Source organism: Crocodylus porosus, unplaced genomic scaffold (genome assembly GCF_001723895.1).
Source record: "Crocodylus porosus isolate Cpor-Errol unplaced genomic scaffold, CroPor_comp1, whole genome shotgun sequence".
NCBI lineage: Eukaryota > Metazoa > Chordata > Crocodylia > Crocodylidae > Crocodylus > Crocodylus porosus.
In genome coordinates, this window is record NW_017728910.1 from 32,785,763 (window position 1) to 32,802,142 (window position 16,380).

Consider the following 16,380-nt stretch of genomic DNA (forward strand, 5'->3'; position numbering starts at 1 on the left):
AATGAAATAGAAACAAAAAGCATGGCATTGCTTGTGAAACCTAAACAGGTTTCTTATATCTCAAATTCTGGGTAGTTAAGTTAGTTCTTTGTTTTTGTTTTCCTTTATGGGCCATTTAAAATATATTTATGTATGCTATCTGTGTCTACTAGCAGCTCTCTCTTTCTCTCTCTACTACTACCACCTCTCTGCTACTAGCAAACAAGCTTGCCAGCAGTGGATTCATGTACTAAATAAGCCCCCAAGTCCTGATTGGGCATTTCACCATGTTCTTGCTTTGTCATTTAATAATAATAATTACATTTAATTAATTCATAATAACAACACAAGCTCTGTTCGGAGATCTCAAAGCATTTAATGGAAGTCAATTCTGTCAAGCATTTGAGCCTGAAGAACGTACTTAAAGTTAAGTGCTTTCATGAATCAATAATTTTATTATCCCTCAACATCCCTGAGCTAGCAAAATTAGTACCTATCATTTATCACCAGTGTAGTTCCAAAAGGATACTGTCATGTACACACGAGCTGCATTGATGGTGACTTATCATAGAATCAGAGAAGTCGGGTTGGAAGGGACCTTGTAGATCTTCAAGTCCGACCCCCCGCCTGGGTGGGAGAGAAACTGGACTCAAATGAGTCCAGCCAGGTAGGCATCAAGCCTCTTCTTAAAGATCCCCAGGGTAGGAGCCAGCACCACTTCCCTTGGAAGTTGGTTCCAGATCCTTGCTGCCCTAACTGTGAAGTAGTTCTTGCGGATGTCTAGTCTAAACCTACTCTCCAATAATTTGTGTCCATTATTCCTTGTTATGCCAGGGGGCGCTAGGGGAAACTGTGTCTCCCCCAAACCCTTCTGGTCCCCCCTAGTGAGTTTATAGACAGTGACCAGGTCCCTGATGATTTTCCTAGTATAGACAGAATTAGTGAAGTGGCTTACTGTATTAACATATCAGCTTTTAGAACAATGAGAGGGTAAATGTGACTTTTTTTTTTTTTTTTTTTATTATGACCAGGGCTTTTTTTTGTTGTTGATGATAAACTATACAAATAGCAGCATGCAAGTTAAGAGTTGAATGATCAGTTCTATCCCTGCCTACATCTTGCATTAATATGTACTGCACTATATTTTATGCGCTTTCTAATGTTATCCAAACATGTTTTAAAGTCAGATGTACATTTCTGTACCAACATTTTAGCAGGTATCCCCATCACATTGTAAATGAAGTATCTTTAAAAATTAAGCTAGATTGTTGTCATTCCCAGGCCCAGTTTTACATGTGGAGGAGTTGTATCTGGAGAGTCCGGCTTTATTGGAAGTGAAGGATTCCCTGGAGTCTACCCTCCAAACAGCAAGTGTACTTGGAAAATCACAGTAAGAATTTTTAGTATCACAAAAATCGGTTTTGAAAATAATGGAGAGCCATTTGTCTCTAAACCTAAATTCTATATTTTCCTTATATATAAAAAGTAACACATTACTTCAATAATTAATTATTGAACTTACAGTACCAGGGTTACATTTAAAGTGATAAATAGTAGTAAAAATATGCAAAATATAGATCTCACCTTTTTAATTAAGGAAGGAACAAAACTTTTCACTGTAATAAGATCAGGCATATATTTATATTTTGATAAAAATAAAAAAAAAAAACCTGTTGAATACAAATCTTTTATCTACTAGTCATTATAGATATAATGGAGCAAGATTGTGAGAGTAAAACCCACTATCTTGTCATTTGAGGGAGAGAGATTGTAAAGCAAATCTTGAAAACAAGATTTGTTGTCAATATAATGTAGACAAGTTTGGAAAAAGCAAAGAGGTCAGAAAACTGTGTGTGTTACTCTGGTGTAATATGATGGTTGTTAATAACACCCTCTTGCTAGCCAACTCATCTTGAGTACTGCATGATGCAGATGCCACACAATGTTCAGTGATCAAGCAAGATGACAGAGCAATAATGGAAAAATGATGTTATATTTACCAAAGAGATGTTTGTAATATGTGAGGTTGAAATGAGGTTTTGAGCAATATACCCATGAATAATGCTTATAACCAAGTGAACACTTATAAATCAAAACAGTAGAACTGAGTATCCGTTCAATGCTTATAAACTAGGAACTTCATAAATATATTTTAACAAGAAACACCTTACACTTCTTTATAAGTTTCTATTTTGAAGTTGTCACTAAAGATACTCAGAGTTCCAAGAATATGGTTTTTTTTTTTTAAATTATGGATGAAATTAATGGAATAGGACAGTGGAGGCCAATCTTTATGGTAGAAGTAACACAAATTAGCCTTGCACCCTCCCCTGGTGCTGCTTCCATCCCCTTGCCTTGCCCAGTCTACTCCTTACCTGTCCAAGGCATGGGCACGGGCAAAGCCTCTTGCTGCCAAAGCCCTGTGGCCCATATCAGACCACAGCCGAGCTGGTTCAGCTATGGTCCTCAAGTGAATTGTGGGAAGACTTACCCGTTTTTCTGGTATACAGGGAGAATTACAGGAGGGCAATTAAGGATGGTTACCGCACAAGTGGTTAGCTTGTATTTCACAGTGAATATGGGTAGATTCCAGCTTGAGTGAAAGAAGTATCTGAGTTCAAGTCTATAAAACCCCAAAGGCCTACTGCTAACCTCCCTGTAACAGGAGACCTATTCAGAGCCAATCTGTCATTGGCCCACCCACCCATTTCTGAGCCAAACACCTGCCTCCTCACCTGCCATGCCTTGATGATATATAAATTAAGATATTAATTAGGCGGGAGGCTGCCCATTTCTTGCCCCAATGCCAGGGGGCGCTATCTGTGGCTGTTTCTCCCCTTCACCACAGCCCAAGCCTCGCAGATGGCATCCTCAGTTGTTATAGCATCACTGGGCCCACACTGGGCCCCAGAATCCTCCAATCCAGACCCCAACCAGATCCCTCCAATCAGATCCCTACTCCACCCTCATGTTGGGCTGCCTAGTTTCCTGAACTCTTTCCCCTCTCAGGTGTGGTCCCCCTGGGACCTTTGGCCACACAGGCCCTGGCCTTACCTCCAAGGCCAGTCGGAAACCCCAGGCCCTCAGCTCTGGTTATCCCTCGCAGTAGGCCCCTGGCCTTTTTGACCATTCTGATCCTGACCCCAGCATTGACCAGTCAAGGGTATTCTAAGTCAGGCTTCTGAGTCTATAGCCTTACTTTCTAATCTGGGTCCACCTTCTTGACCCTACTGTGGGGTAACCCACCCAGTTGTGGGAGCTGGGGTTATTAAGGTGCCCCAACCCACCTTTCACTGGGGTGGGAACTGGTCTGGTATTTCCCAGAGGTTCCCGCACCACTAGGAGCCCCACCAAGCCACCCACTCTCAGCAGGGTGCAGTTTTAGGCCATGCCCAGGACCAGGAGCCTCCAAACCATCCTCTACAGCTCCTGCCCTTACCTCCAGGATCTTACATTCAGCCTTGCAGCCAGGTGATGTTACTGCCTGGCCTGCCAGGGGGGAACTGCCCTGTTTATATAGGCAGCCAGAGATCTAAAATGGCTGCCACAATCAAGCAGCTGCTGGTTGCTTGGCTCAGCCCTTAAAGTAGCAGGCACCAACAGTGCCCTGCCACACTCTCATAAAACAACTTCATGTGGAGGCAGAAGGCAGTACTGCATTATTAAGACCTGGAATTATTCTGCAGTACAGAAATATCATAAATTATAATCATCAGCAGAAATATCATAAAAATTTAAAGGCCTCTACAATTAGCAGAAGGTGATGAGCATCCTTTGCCCTGTCTCTTATAGCTAAGGAGTCCCCCTTACAGGACACACAGGACACATGGAAAGATCTGATTGAAAACTAGAACAGACCACTGTTTTGTTCTCCTTGTGGGTTAAGAAAGGTAGGGAAGTACTTTTTTCTCAACCAGATAATCCCAGATTTCTCTAGGAGAAATCCAAAGTTAACTGAACAAGGAGGACAGGTGAACAACTTAAGAATAGTGCAGACAACAATTCAGCAGTGGAATCGCTTTAGAAAATGTTGTGGGTAATATAACATTTAATACAGCATGCAGGTAGCATTAAAGTTTTCCACAATTAGCTTTCTAAAGCTAGAAGACTCGCTCCAACTTCATTATGGTTCTGTAATTTCGTGAGCCTGGGGCTTATACTCTTGGCTTAAAAAACAGCTTTGCTATTCTAAGAACTCTAAGAAGCATTCAGCACATGTTTGTGGTTATATGACAATCCTGGCAAAGCACTCAGAAGCTTTTAGTTGGCATTGCTAAGCTGTCATCTATATTGTTATTTCCTCTCCTGTGGCTTTTTGTATAGCATCATCCATGATACATCACATCCATTTACTTTTAAAATTATATAAATCCTTTTGAGGCATAAGCTGAATGATTTGAGAAGTTGGATTGCTGTTCTGTGTCTTTCTGGTAAACCAATCACTTACAAAATCCAACATGTGTACTGTGCAAAAATAATATTCAAAACTGTCAGAGTTATGCAAGATGATATTTTTGTAGACCCAGTAGGTGAATTCCAATATACGTTTGCTGACAATAAGAAGCGTTTGAAAAATCCAGTCATCAGTGCATCTGGAAATTTATCCTAGGGAATGGAATGTCTAATGTCAATTTCTTCAGATTTTAAGTAGTCATTAAAGGAAAAAAAAGCATAACTTAACAGCTGTTTCTTTCAACTATGAACTGATACATTGCTTAGAATGAGGGTGAAGTGTTAAATTTAATCAGAACCCAGAAGGTCTTTCAAATATAGTCTAGGGATAGCATCCTGGTAGGAATCAAAATATATTCTCAGCAATTTGAAAGGACTGGAGCAGGGGATGGGGACTGGACACAGGGACTGTACTTTTTATCAGGAGGTTACTCCTGGACCCAAGTCAATGCATCTTTCCAATTAATTTTGGGATAACACATTTAATCGTCTTGTTGGCAGGGAGATGATAAATGTTTCAAGTCTGATCATAAAGTCTGTGCGAAGTGTGTTCAAGTGACCCACAACACCATTATGGCTAAGTGTTCAACTAGCATTGTTTGGCATTAACACCTGTTTTGAGAAGTTTTATGGGAAGTTTTATTATTCAGCCAAAATATTTGCTCAGTATAAAATTTGGCACAGACAACTTCTTTTTATTCCAAAAGACTAAACTAGATGTTAAGGAAGAGCAAGATGTACTGAGAACTTTCCCAAGAAGCTAGGAGAGGTACACTCATGACCAGACTGTTTAAATATGAACAACAATTCATACATGTGGGTGCTTTATTCAGAACAAGGAGTCCTAATTATTTTAAATAAGTGAACCATGCTTCCATTATTAGTTTTAGTACAAAAATAACCAACAGTCCTATTTTGCTATGTGCTGTATATGTAAAATTAAGGTATTCTTCCCCAAAGCATTTGTAGTCTACAGATACATAAAAGGAATAGACAAACTTCTATGAATTTAGTATCATAGTATTCATGTAAATGTTAACTGGGTTAATGGTAATGTTGAGGTGCTGTGGAAGCCATGGTGGTCCAGCAAAAACGCAAGAGGCAAGATTTCTTGTGAGATCTGAGGAAGTGGTACCCAAAAGCTCCTCTATGCAGTTGGTCCAGTAAAGGATATCATCCACAACAAACCTGGTTAACATTTGCATCTCACTAGATGCTGAGGGGGCATCCACACATGCAAGCACATGCACTTGCAGCAGCTCAGATAGAAGTGGTACAGATTTGAGCTCATGTGCCTGAACACGCACTTTGGTGTGGGGCAAATTGTGCCACTTGGGGCAAAATAACTCTGCCTGGCTCCTCCTGGATCTGCAGCCAGGGGGAGCTAGAGCCTAGGGCCTACATCTGTGCTTTTCCCAGTAGTATAAAAAATCTGCCCTGTCCTGACCCCATCAGTACAAAAAGCTGCCCTGTCAAGTAGCTCAGGACTACTCGCTCTCAGGAGTTTCTGGGGCCCAACCAATTGGTACCTGGGGACACTACCCCTTGTGCCAGCTGGACTGCTGAAGCAGCCCTGAGAGTTCCCTGCACCCTTTACCCACTGCAGCAGCCTAGCTGTGACCTGCTGCGCACCTGCCAAACCCAGATGGGGACTGCACAGCCAGTAGAGGCATCTGCCCCTCTGGGCCAGCTGCCAGTGGGCTGTGGCTGCAGATTTGGCCTTTGTGCGGCACTACTGCCATGTGTGCCCCTTGGCTGGCCGTGTGGGCAGCTATCGCCCAGAAGAGGTTCCCAGTGTGGTGGCCTGCTTTGACCTGTCAAAGCATGTTCTCCTGGCCTGTTGGCCAGGAGGTCAGCCACAGCCAGCTGGGTACAAGGTGCTAGCTCTGAACAGGCTCCTCTGCCTGGGTCCTGCCACTTGCCTCCCTAGCAGGAATTCTGGTGTTCCCTATTTGAAAACTGAAAAATCCCTGTTAAAAAAATCCAAAAGTTGCTCTGTAAAATCCCCCAAAATCCATGTTCCTCCACAATTAAAACAAAAGACTACTATATATAGAGAGAGAAAGCAAGCAAGTGAGAGACAGCAATCAGTTGGGCAGTGTTTTATTGATATATCTATAGTGTTAAAGCAATTTGGAAGACTACCGGTGTCTCTATTGTCATAATAAAATGAATTCTAAATGCCTGTATGTTTTGCTCTTTGCCTTTGGTTTTCTTACCATAGAGCAGTTAGAGCTCCCTGTGACCTCTTCACTAACCAGGATGTGGGGACAGCAATCCCTGCAACCACAGCTCCTGCCAGCAGGTCTCATCCTGTCTGGCAGCTGGGCACACAGGGGTTTAAAGCTGCTGCACCTGGGCGGGTACTGAACCATGCCAGAAGAGCAGTTCTCCTGCAATATGGTTCAGGAAAACTGCCTTCTTGGACACTGAACCAGTTTGCAAGTGGACAGATGTTCCTTTTTCATTCTGGAAATGCAGGTCCATGCCTGTAGTAGCTCAGGCAGGAAGCCCAGGGGTGCTAGAGCAGCCCTCATTTCCCTTCCACAGGAAAACTGAGCTGAACCAGGGGACATGGGGAGCAGGGCCTGGGCAGGGCTGAGTAAAACAGAGAAGGGGTTTAACTCTGAACCTTGGCCTGCAGGGTTTAGAGGGTGGGAGAAGAGGGAGCTTGGCCAGACTGCTGTGGCACAGGAGGAAGAAGAGGGGAGAGCCCTGTTTGCCCCAGTGACAGCCAGAAGTGGTGTGGGGAGGAAAGAGTCCTCCTCTGGGGCTGGGAAGCCTGGCATAGAGCCCCCTTCCCCACTCCATGGCTGCGGGGGAGGAGCAGGGTGAAGAGTCCCCCTCCAGGGCTGGGCAGCCTTGCAGAGCTCCCCTCCCCACCCCGTGGTGGAGGGCAGGAAGGAGGAGCAGGAGTCCCTCTCCAGTGCCGCACAGAGCCACTCCCTCCCCACCCTGGGGGGAGGAGAAGGAGGGGAAAGAGTCCCCCCCCAGCACAGAATAGTCTCAGGATGGCCCTGTTAAGGTGAAGGGGACAGGGAGAAGGGTTAATTCCTCCCTCTGTCCCTTCTGCCCTGTAGCCAGGGTCTGCCAGCCCTAGGGGCCACTGCCTCAGCCCTCTCCCCGCTGCTCCCCAGCAGACAGGCAGACCCCAGCTGCAGTGGGAAGGAGGGGAAGGAGGGCAGAATTAACTCTCTCTCTGTCCACTGTGCCTTAACTGGGCCATGCTGGTTGGTGTCTCACCAGGTCCCGTCCCTGCTTGGGCTAGAGAGCAGAGGGGCGGGACCAACCTGCTCTGGAGCAGAGAGCAGAGTCCCACCCAGAGAGCATGCTGAGATGATGGAGGACTTTGGTTTAACTTAAACTAGGACGGAGTCTGGGACAGACATTGCATAAACCAGTTTGAGCTCAGTCAATTATGTCTGATACTGCATTCAACCAGGTTTATCTCAAACCGGTTTTGGCCATTTTGAAACTGGTTTATGTGCACTGAATGTCTATTCTGTTACTCGTTTAAATCAGTTTCTGATCCTTAAACCGGTTTGTGTAATGTCTGTCCCTATAAAGTCTGCAGAGTATTAAAGCTCTAATCCTGATGTGCAGTCAGCGCAAGCAGACTCTTGTACATGGGCCAAACCATGAAGCTCCTCACAGTCATGAAGGTCTGCAAACACAGACCCAATTTAAGGATGCATGGAGTCAAACTGAAAACCTTTAAAATGACAAGCGTAGTACTGATAGTCCTGCAAATTACTGAAATGTAAAAAAACAAAAAAAAGCCCCTCCAAAACCCAAACAAATTAGAATTTTAGATTTTACTGTCAATCACAATGGTTCTCAACCTTTGTAGACCCAAGGCACCCTTCATTATACTCAAGGAAAAAATCAGATCTTAGTTTTCACTCACTTTCTGACTACAGAAAAATAATAGAACAATTCTTCTGTTGCAAAGAGCACAGCAGCTCAGAATGTTTTAAATGCTATGGATTCCTATTTGAAATCTCTGGGTTTGATTTATGAATCATGTTTGCAGACCTAACAGTGCTGACATTGTGTGGCAAATGGCCTCACCCCTGAGAAAGGATTTCAGGATGCCTTGGATGAGAATCATTAGTCTATCAGGTCTTTAGTTTAATTTTCCCTTTCCCCATGCACAAAATTACACTCTCAAAGTTGTATTTCAGTTGAGCAAGGAGATTAACTTATTTTAAGTAATAGCCTAACCCTCCATTTTCTCATCTACTCTAACCCCCATCGTATATTGTTGTTCTTACACATGGAAGTCGCATTGGGTAATCCCAGGTATACAAGCAATATAGGTTGTTTTGAGCGTTGCAGTGGTGACCATGCGGGGAGCAAATTGCTAGGTCACTCTTCACTCCCATGCTCAGAGAACAGCTAAGATGAACAAAGACACTCAGTTCCTCTCAGCACAGGCAAAAAGATGGTGAGAAAGAGGAACCAGGACTCTGTCCCTGCACATTCACCAGCTAGCAGAGCTGGCCAGGCACAACTGTAAGAATAAGCTAACGCCCTAAAAATGGTAGACATCATGTACTTTCCTGCCACAGGAGAAATAGGAAAAAATGGTGACTAAGCCACAGTTCCTTCCAAGTGTTCCTCTGAGGCATCCCAGCCTCTCACTGCCCCATGCTCAGGGCCGAGCCCAAAGTCTCAGTCTAGGCCAAAGTAAACGAGACTGAGTCATGTTGGCCCTTCTTGTATCAGAAGCTCAGGGGAAATAGTGTTGTTGCATGTTTATCTTCTGGCATTTTAAAAAAGTTTTAACATCCATTACTTTTCAAGCTTTCAAGACAGATTCGTTGTATAGAGTGATGTATGTATTAGTAGTTTCATGAGATGCCAATAGTTAGGGTGGGCTTCTGTGAGCTCTGCATAGGACGGTTGCAGTACTGAGTTGTTAGTTATTTTTAAAATGTATCGGCTGCCCACCAGTCTGTGTTCAAGTTGCGCAATATGTGGTAAATTTGTTTTCCAGAAATGTTTTACAGCTAGTTTAATTTTGTAGAACATGTTTGCTATTTTAATAAATACTAACAAATTCTCTGTCTAAGGGCCCAGCCCCTCAGCCTCTACTCATAAGAGTTCCAGTGATTTCAATAAGACCTTACATGCCAGTAATCAAGGGTTAGATTAGGCTCTGCATTTAAAAATTAATGATCACACCAGTTTTAAAATTTCTGTTTTTGATGACATCTTCCTACAGAAACAAGTAGTTTAGAAACAGTTTTTCAGATTAGTGAAAGTTGGGGAGATCAAAAGGTTTTCTTAAAGTCTATGAAGAACTGTCAAACCTCACAGACACAGGCCACATTCTAATACATTACAGAATATCTGGCGCAGGGCAAATTTAGTTTACACAGCAAAAATGCAAGATTTCATGCTACATAACATCCTTGTAACTAGCATTTTGCCTTCATAATAAGGCATCTGGGAATAAGTAATGATTAGTAAGACTAGAAATGCATCTAGGGTAGTCTACTCTCTCAAAATTCTATTTGTTGCAGTTCTTTTGCAGCAGGTTCTAATCTGTGATCAACAGGGCTCACAGGTTAGTTGTTCAAATTAAGCCATCCTAGAGTCATATTGCCCTTGCCTTTGTGGCACTGCCAAGAGGCTCTCTCTAGTTGTAGAGCTTTAGTAATTCTCTTAGGGCTGTTCAGCCCTAGGTGGCTTGGAAAGAGACACTCAGGGACAGATCCTCAGCAGCTATAAACAGTGGGAGTATATTTTAGTAGAATATAACATTTTATATCTGTTGAGTATCTTTCAGGAAACACTTCCTGCCCACAGTTTATTTGCAGGAGCTCTACCTGAGCCAGAAATACAACAACTGAGTACTGCAGGGTTCTTTGAGCTTCTCCCAAATCAGTTGACATACAGCATTAATGCGCCTTCACACATCTACATGTGCATTAAAGCACTTTACTTATTCATGCCTAAATTTGATACCAGCTTTTGCAGGTATCAAATTTAGGCATGAATAGGCTAAAATTGCCATTTTTAAGGTGCATTAAGGGTGCACGTGTGTAGACCTGCGCCCTTAATGCATCTTAAAAATGGCTAATGCACCTTAAATTGGCATGTGTAGATGTGTCCAGAGAATTCTTGTCTAGTGCTAGAGAGCTCCTTTTGAGTACCTTTTGATGCTGCATCCTTTCTTGAAGTATGGAAGCTTGCCTTTCATCATACTTTCTCCCTGCCTGCTTTGTTTTTGGACAGAATTGCTGGAGCTAGCCAGGATACTGTTTAACTAAAGATTTAATGCCACTACTAATTCAGCATTTCTTTGCTTTTGTAATTTTAATCACTGAAATTTTAAGATAGCTTACTTTGCTCCCATCCAGGCCTTGATCAAAATATCTTCAGTCTTATCTCTAAAATGTTTGAAATACTAGAATAAAAATATGGCCCTACCACATAAGCAGAAAGTTAGAGACTAATCATTTAAGACATTTTCTTAAATATGTACAATATTTAATGCTTGCTTTTTCCTTAGTATTTTTTTCACTTATTTTAAAGATAGTAGCCCAGAAAAAAAAGTTACGACTCCTTTGGTTCAGTGACACTGATCTCAGCAGCCTGAGGTTTTGAAATGTTTTAATCAATAGCATTTTAAGTTTTTAATTAAATATTTTTAAATAATTAATTTTATTCTAATACAGTGAAAAAGATGACACATATAAACAAGGACAAATTATAGTTCTAGTAATCAGTACTTTAAAAATGTGCTGTCTATACTATTTTCCCTATATTATACCTTTTACAAAATGATTTACAATAGCTGTGTTTCATGCTGATTAAACAGACCTAAGGATTTCTCTCAAATAGCACTATCAATGTTTGGTCACATTACCTTGTCTTGGCTTCTAGCTTTGTTTTGTTTTGTCTAATATATGTAGTTGGCATACTTCGGTTTTCCTAGGTGAGCCTGGATGAATTCCATAGGTTTTGATGGAGTGACAGTTGTACTCAATTGAGAAAGTGTTAAGGAGGTGGGCTAGGAGATCTTTTACCGCTTCAGTGACTGTTTCAAATCAAACTAGGTCCTTCGACCTATCCCCACTTCCCAACTTCGGATAGATGGAATAGAATTTGGCCCTTAATTTTCTCTATCCAGAAACCTTCTGTATTTAACCAAAAAGTTAGGACAGCAAAATGTTAATGTTAGGATCCAGTAAGTGTCCAGGCACAGATTACCTTTATTATCAACTCTCCCCCTCTCCCCTCCCCATTTTTTTTCTTAAAAAAAAAGTCAGCAACACATGCTAATGGATTATTTAAACTCTCCAGCTAGTTTGTAGATTTATACATTCTTTATCTATACAAATGTTTCCATTGTATCTGTGAAGCAAGTTAGAGTTAATCTAGTAGTTTGTTGGGCAGTTTTAGCCTTAAATCTTCCATTTTTTTCTTTTTTAAATTAGTATTGTGTGTATTTCTATTAAAAGTGAGCAGCAAGTATTAAATCCTCTAAAATGAATGACTTAATATAAAGCTATGAATTTGAGGTGTAACCAGGGGAACAAAGGGCAGTTAACAGTTTCTTGTTATGTGAGCTAAATTTAAATTGTTTGGTTGAAGTTAAAAAATGGCACGCACCTTATCTAGATAGAGTTACCATAAAAGGACATGCGTGAGCATAATGTAAGTCTGAAGCCGAGATGGGATCTGATGGGAACACAATAGTAATCCACATTTGTCAAGGTACCACTTTGGATAGAATGTTCTTTAGCAGGATGAAATATTGGCAAGTGAAAAGGATTAAACTTATTACCTTCATTATTTGTCCAAAAGGGTAAAAAAACCCTTAATTTGGGACATGGATAAGAAGAAGAGTTTGACAGGTGAATGAGGAGAGGGATTTGAAAATAGATGCACAAGTAACCAGAACAAATGATTGTTATAGATTTTTAAGATACATTACTCTTTCCCCTATAGGTCCCTGAAGGAAAGGTGGTAGTTCTTTCTTTTAGGTACATCGACTTGGAGAGTGACAATCTGTGCAGATATGACTTTGTAGATGTGTATAACGGCCATGCCAATGGACAGCGTCTTGGCAGGTTCTGTGGTACTTTCAAACCAGGTGCCCTTGTTGCCAGTGGCAATAAGATGTTGGTGCAAATGATTTCAGATGCCAATACAGCTGGAAATGGATTCATTGCCATGTTTTCTGCAGCAGAACCACATGAAAGAGGTAATTTATAGCTATATAAATTTTAAAGATCACACAGAGCTACGTTAATGTTTAAAACTATGAGGGCAGAAGTACTGTATTTGTTTATCAGAATTAGATTTGCCCATGTTTTGGAAGATAAATAGCATATCCTTGGCACAGAAATAAAGGTCTCACTTATTATAGACAAGGATTACATACATAAGTGATAAATTTAATTATTTTGGGTGTAGGAATAGTATGCCCTAGACTAGTCTGAGTGAAAATAGGGGGAAAATGTTTCTAAGAAAAAAGGGTTCTAAAAAGTATCAGTTTAGATATAATCCTGGTGCACTCCCCCTCCCCCAAAACAAACAAACAAAACAAAACAACAACCCAACACCACCAAAACAAAACAAAAAAAACCTATTTGTCCTGGGGTAGAAGGGTGTAAGTGTATAGGGTTTTATAATACACCAGTAGCTCTCATATAAGTCCTTATTCCTCTTTTAACCTGCTGTAATTTGATTTATTTTTTAACCCATTGAAGGCTAAGTGGTTGCAATTTTGTTTCCATTTACCATGCACACAGACAGTTAGCAGGAAGTAGAAATCCTTTTGCTTTGTGTTGTTTGTAGAGCTGTATACCTAGAGTGACAAAAACAAAGAAACACCCATTTTTTTAAGATAAGCTCCTGTGCACCCCCTGCAAAAGGGGTGGCATCTGCGGGTGGTTGCCACTCACCACCCCACCGCCGACACCACCAGTAGCGTCTGCAGGTGGGCAGCAATTCCCACTGGCCGCAGCTGCCAGCGGCACCTGAGGGTGGTTGCCGACCCCGATTGGTGCTTGTCGCTCCCCACCCCCGCCGCCAACAGTGCCAGCGGCATCTGTGGGAGCTCTCTGCTCACCTCCGCCGTGCTCCTGGCGCCGCGCTCCCACTGCCACCAGCATAGCCATGCCCCCCTCCAGCTGCTGGGGGCACACGCCATTCATGAAGAGTTCCTTAGCTCTTCTTCCCTCTCTGTTTACCAAGAAAATATATTCCCAGACTACACATGAAAACTAGACTGACAGAGAAAACAAGAAATCAAACCTATTCATCTAATACTAACATGAAGTTTGCAGAAAAATGGCAGTGTAGGATATGTAGCCTCTCCAAAGTAGACAGGCAAGGGATTAATGGTTTCCAAATCAGTCATTTGCAAAGACTTGCTCCATTGACAGAAAGCCCTAAATACAATGGAACTACCAGGATTATGGTGAATAAGATAGGAAGACTACAGAAGTGGTCTTTCACTTTATGATGTGTTACTCTGATGAAGCATGAAGTAGCCTTTTGATATCCAAACTCCCTTGTCTAACAGAGAAACCATCAGGGTATGCATCCTGACCACAACTCCAGAGGCTTCTGAAAGAGCTGTCATTGGGCACATCTACATGTGTCTCTTGAGTAGGCTTAATCTAAAATCATCATTTTTTAAGACACATTAAGGGCGCGTGTCTACACGTGCACACCCTTAATGCACCTTAAAAATGGTGATTTAAGGTTATATGAGCCTAAATTTGATACCTGCATAAAGCAGGTATCAAATATAGGTTTGAATAGCTAAGTGGCATTAGCACGTATAGCATGTGTAGATGCACTAATGTGTATTAACACAATGTGCACCAATGGATAGACACCGTGGTACTGCACATTAACGCGTCTGCATGTGCGATAATGCCACTTAGCTATTTGTGCCTAAATTTAATGCACCTTAATGTGTATTAGCACATCCACACGTAAACCCATGCCTAAATCACCTTTATATGCCTTAAACAAAGGTGCATTAAGTTTAGGTGTGTGTATATACACATGTAGACACCCACTGAGTGCTCTTCTGATGCTCACTGCCTCAGGAAAACCTTTTGCTTAACACACACAGAGGGATGGATAACCAAGAGCTGTGAGTATTCTCTAGGTCCTAGCAGAGAACCCCCCTGCATAAAAGTTTGGTTACTAAGGATTTACATAACAGCTGGGGACTTGGCCCTGGGAAAACAGTTGTATAAAATGTGTTACATACCTTCCCTGTACTGTTGATCTGTTTTATATTATTAGGGGACCAGTACTGTGGGGGACGACTAGACAAGCCTTCTGGGTCTTTTCAAACTCCGAACTGGCCTGATCGAGATTATCCCGCAGGAGTGACTTGCTCTTGGCATATTGTAGCCCCAAAGAATCAGGTGAGTTACATTCAAAGATACCAAATTACCTGGAAATATTCACGTGTTTTCAGAGAGTGCATTTCCATTCATATGCACTTTTTCTTCATGTGTTGTACAGTTTTCCTGCATGTTTCACTGTTCTGTTCTTCTTCTGACATTATTTTCAGCTTTTTCCATTTCTTATTGTGTACTTCCTCTAACTCAGAATGTTATTTCCCCATATGATACTTTCTATAACTTTTGGGCACCCAGTCAGACTTTTAGAAGTAGTTTTGGAAAGGTATTTTTGTTAATGAACAGATACCTAATGGTGTTTAGAGTAAAGTTTTTAGTATAAGTGATCTGTTTAAGAAGAACACCATCTTGAAGTTTGACCAAATGTGTAGGGTCTTATATTCTTTATCAAAACATCCATGCAGAATTTTTAAATGTCCATTAAAAAGCACAGACTACATTTTAATGATCACCCCACTTGTCCACATGTAATGTGCACTGGAATTTGTCAGGCTTAGGAGTTTCCACCATAAATTTCAAACAGAGTATGATTTAATAGTCTGAAGTTTCCATCACATGCTTGGAAAAATCCATGAGCTGCCCTCATGCTATGCCTTGCCACTGTATTAGTGGCTTTATTAGGACCCAAGCTGCTTTTGACTGATTTGGGATTTGTTGCTGTCACCCCATGCTACTCATGAAACACATCATGTCTTGTTGTGTTGGGTGGGTCTCAGTTTAGCTTCATCTTTTTGTTGTTGCCCAGGTTTCTGCTCCAGAAACTGTATCATGGCAGGAAGTACACAATGATTGAATACCTTTATCTTCAAGCAGGTTTGGTACGTTGCTTTTCATAACTATGTTCAGCTTTCTAAATTCTTTTTATGTGGCACTCTGACTTTCCTCTTAAATCCCCTGCTCATGCCTGTAATCCTCCAGATGAAAAGGCTTTCCCAGATAAATGTATTCTTTAGATCTTTAATTCATTTCCATTTATCAAGATGTTTTTCTGGATCTTAAGACGGTATAGCAGCTTAGTGTTTCCTGCATTTATCAATACATAAGTCATTTCATAATCCTGTGGCTAGGCAGTGATTATTAACAATGGGAATGGTAAATGGCAAATTACATTGGTTCTTCCTACATATCTTCATGCATGCCTGAAAACTTTTACCAAGCCTGTAGTGAAGATTTGGGTTAACTATTACATTTTTCAGGCTATCTTTTGTACTTTTGGGATCTGCTGTTCATAAATGGTTTTAAGCCTCTGCTCAACATACTTCAGTAATGCTTCTGACAGAACAGCAGAACTTTTGAGTTACTAAGGGGGTCTTGAGCAGACTATTGAGTCAAGTTTTTGTTTTTATTTTTGTTTAAACATTAAGGGGCAGAATCCTGTTTCACTATACATGCCCAAATGACAGTTTTCCAGCCATGTAGCTGCCATTTTTAGTACTTAATCACAGTTTGTGATCCTGTTCTGCATGCAGAGTGGATGTGTAAGAGCGGAAACAGGCGTAGTCTTTTGTTGTCTTTTTGCCACCAGTAGCAAAAGTAAATAGATGCC

At 41.5% G+C, this 16,380-nt stretch overlaps 1 protein-coding gene across 1 annotated transcript in view; it reads left to right on the forward strand.

Annotated features, from left to right (window-relative positions):
* Positions 1-961: 961 nt before the first annotated feature.
* Positions 962-16,380, forward strand: part of PCOLCE2 (procollagen C-endopeptidase enhancer 2) — a 43,378-nt gene continuing 27,959 nt past the window's right edge. The window contains exons 1-4 of the mRNA XM_019532556.1: positions 962-969; positions 1,261-1,369; positions 12,394-12,649; positions 14,713-14,837. Coding sequence (XP_019388101.1) covers positions 962-969; positions 1,261-1,369; positions 12,394-12,649; positions 14,713-14,837 — 498 coding nt within the window. The remainder of the gene's footprint in view (positions 970-1,260; positions 1,370-12,393; positions 12,650-14,712; positions 14,838-16,380) is intronic.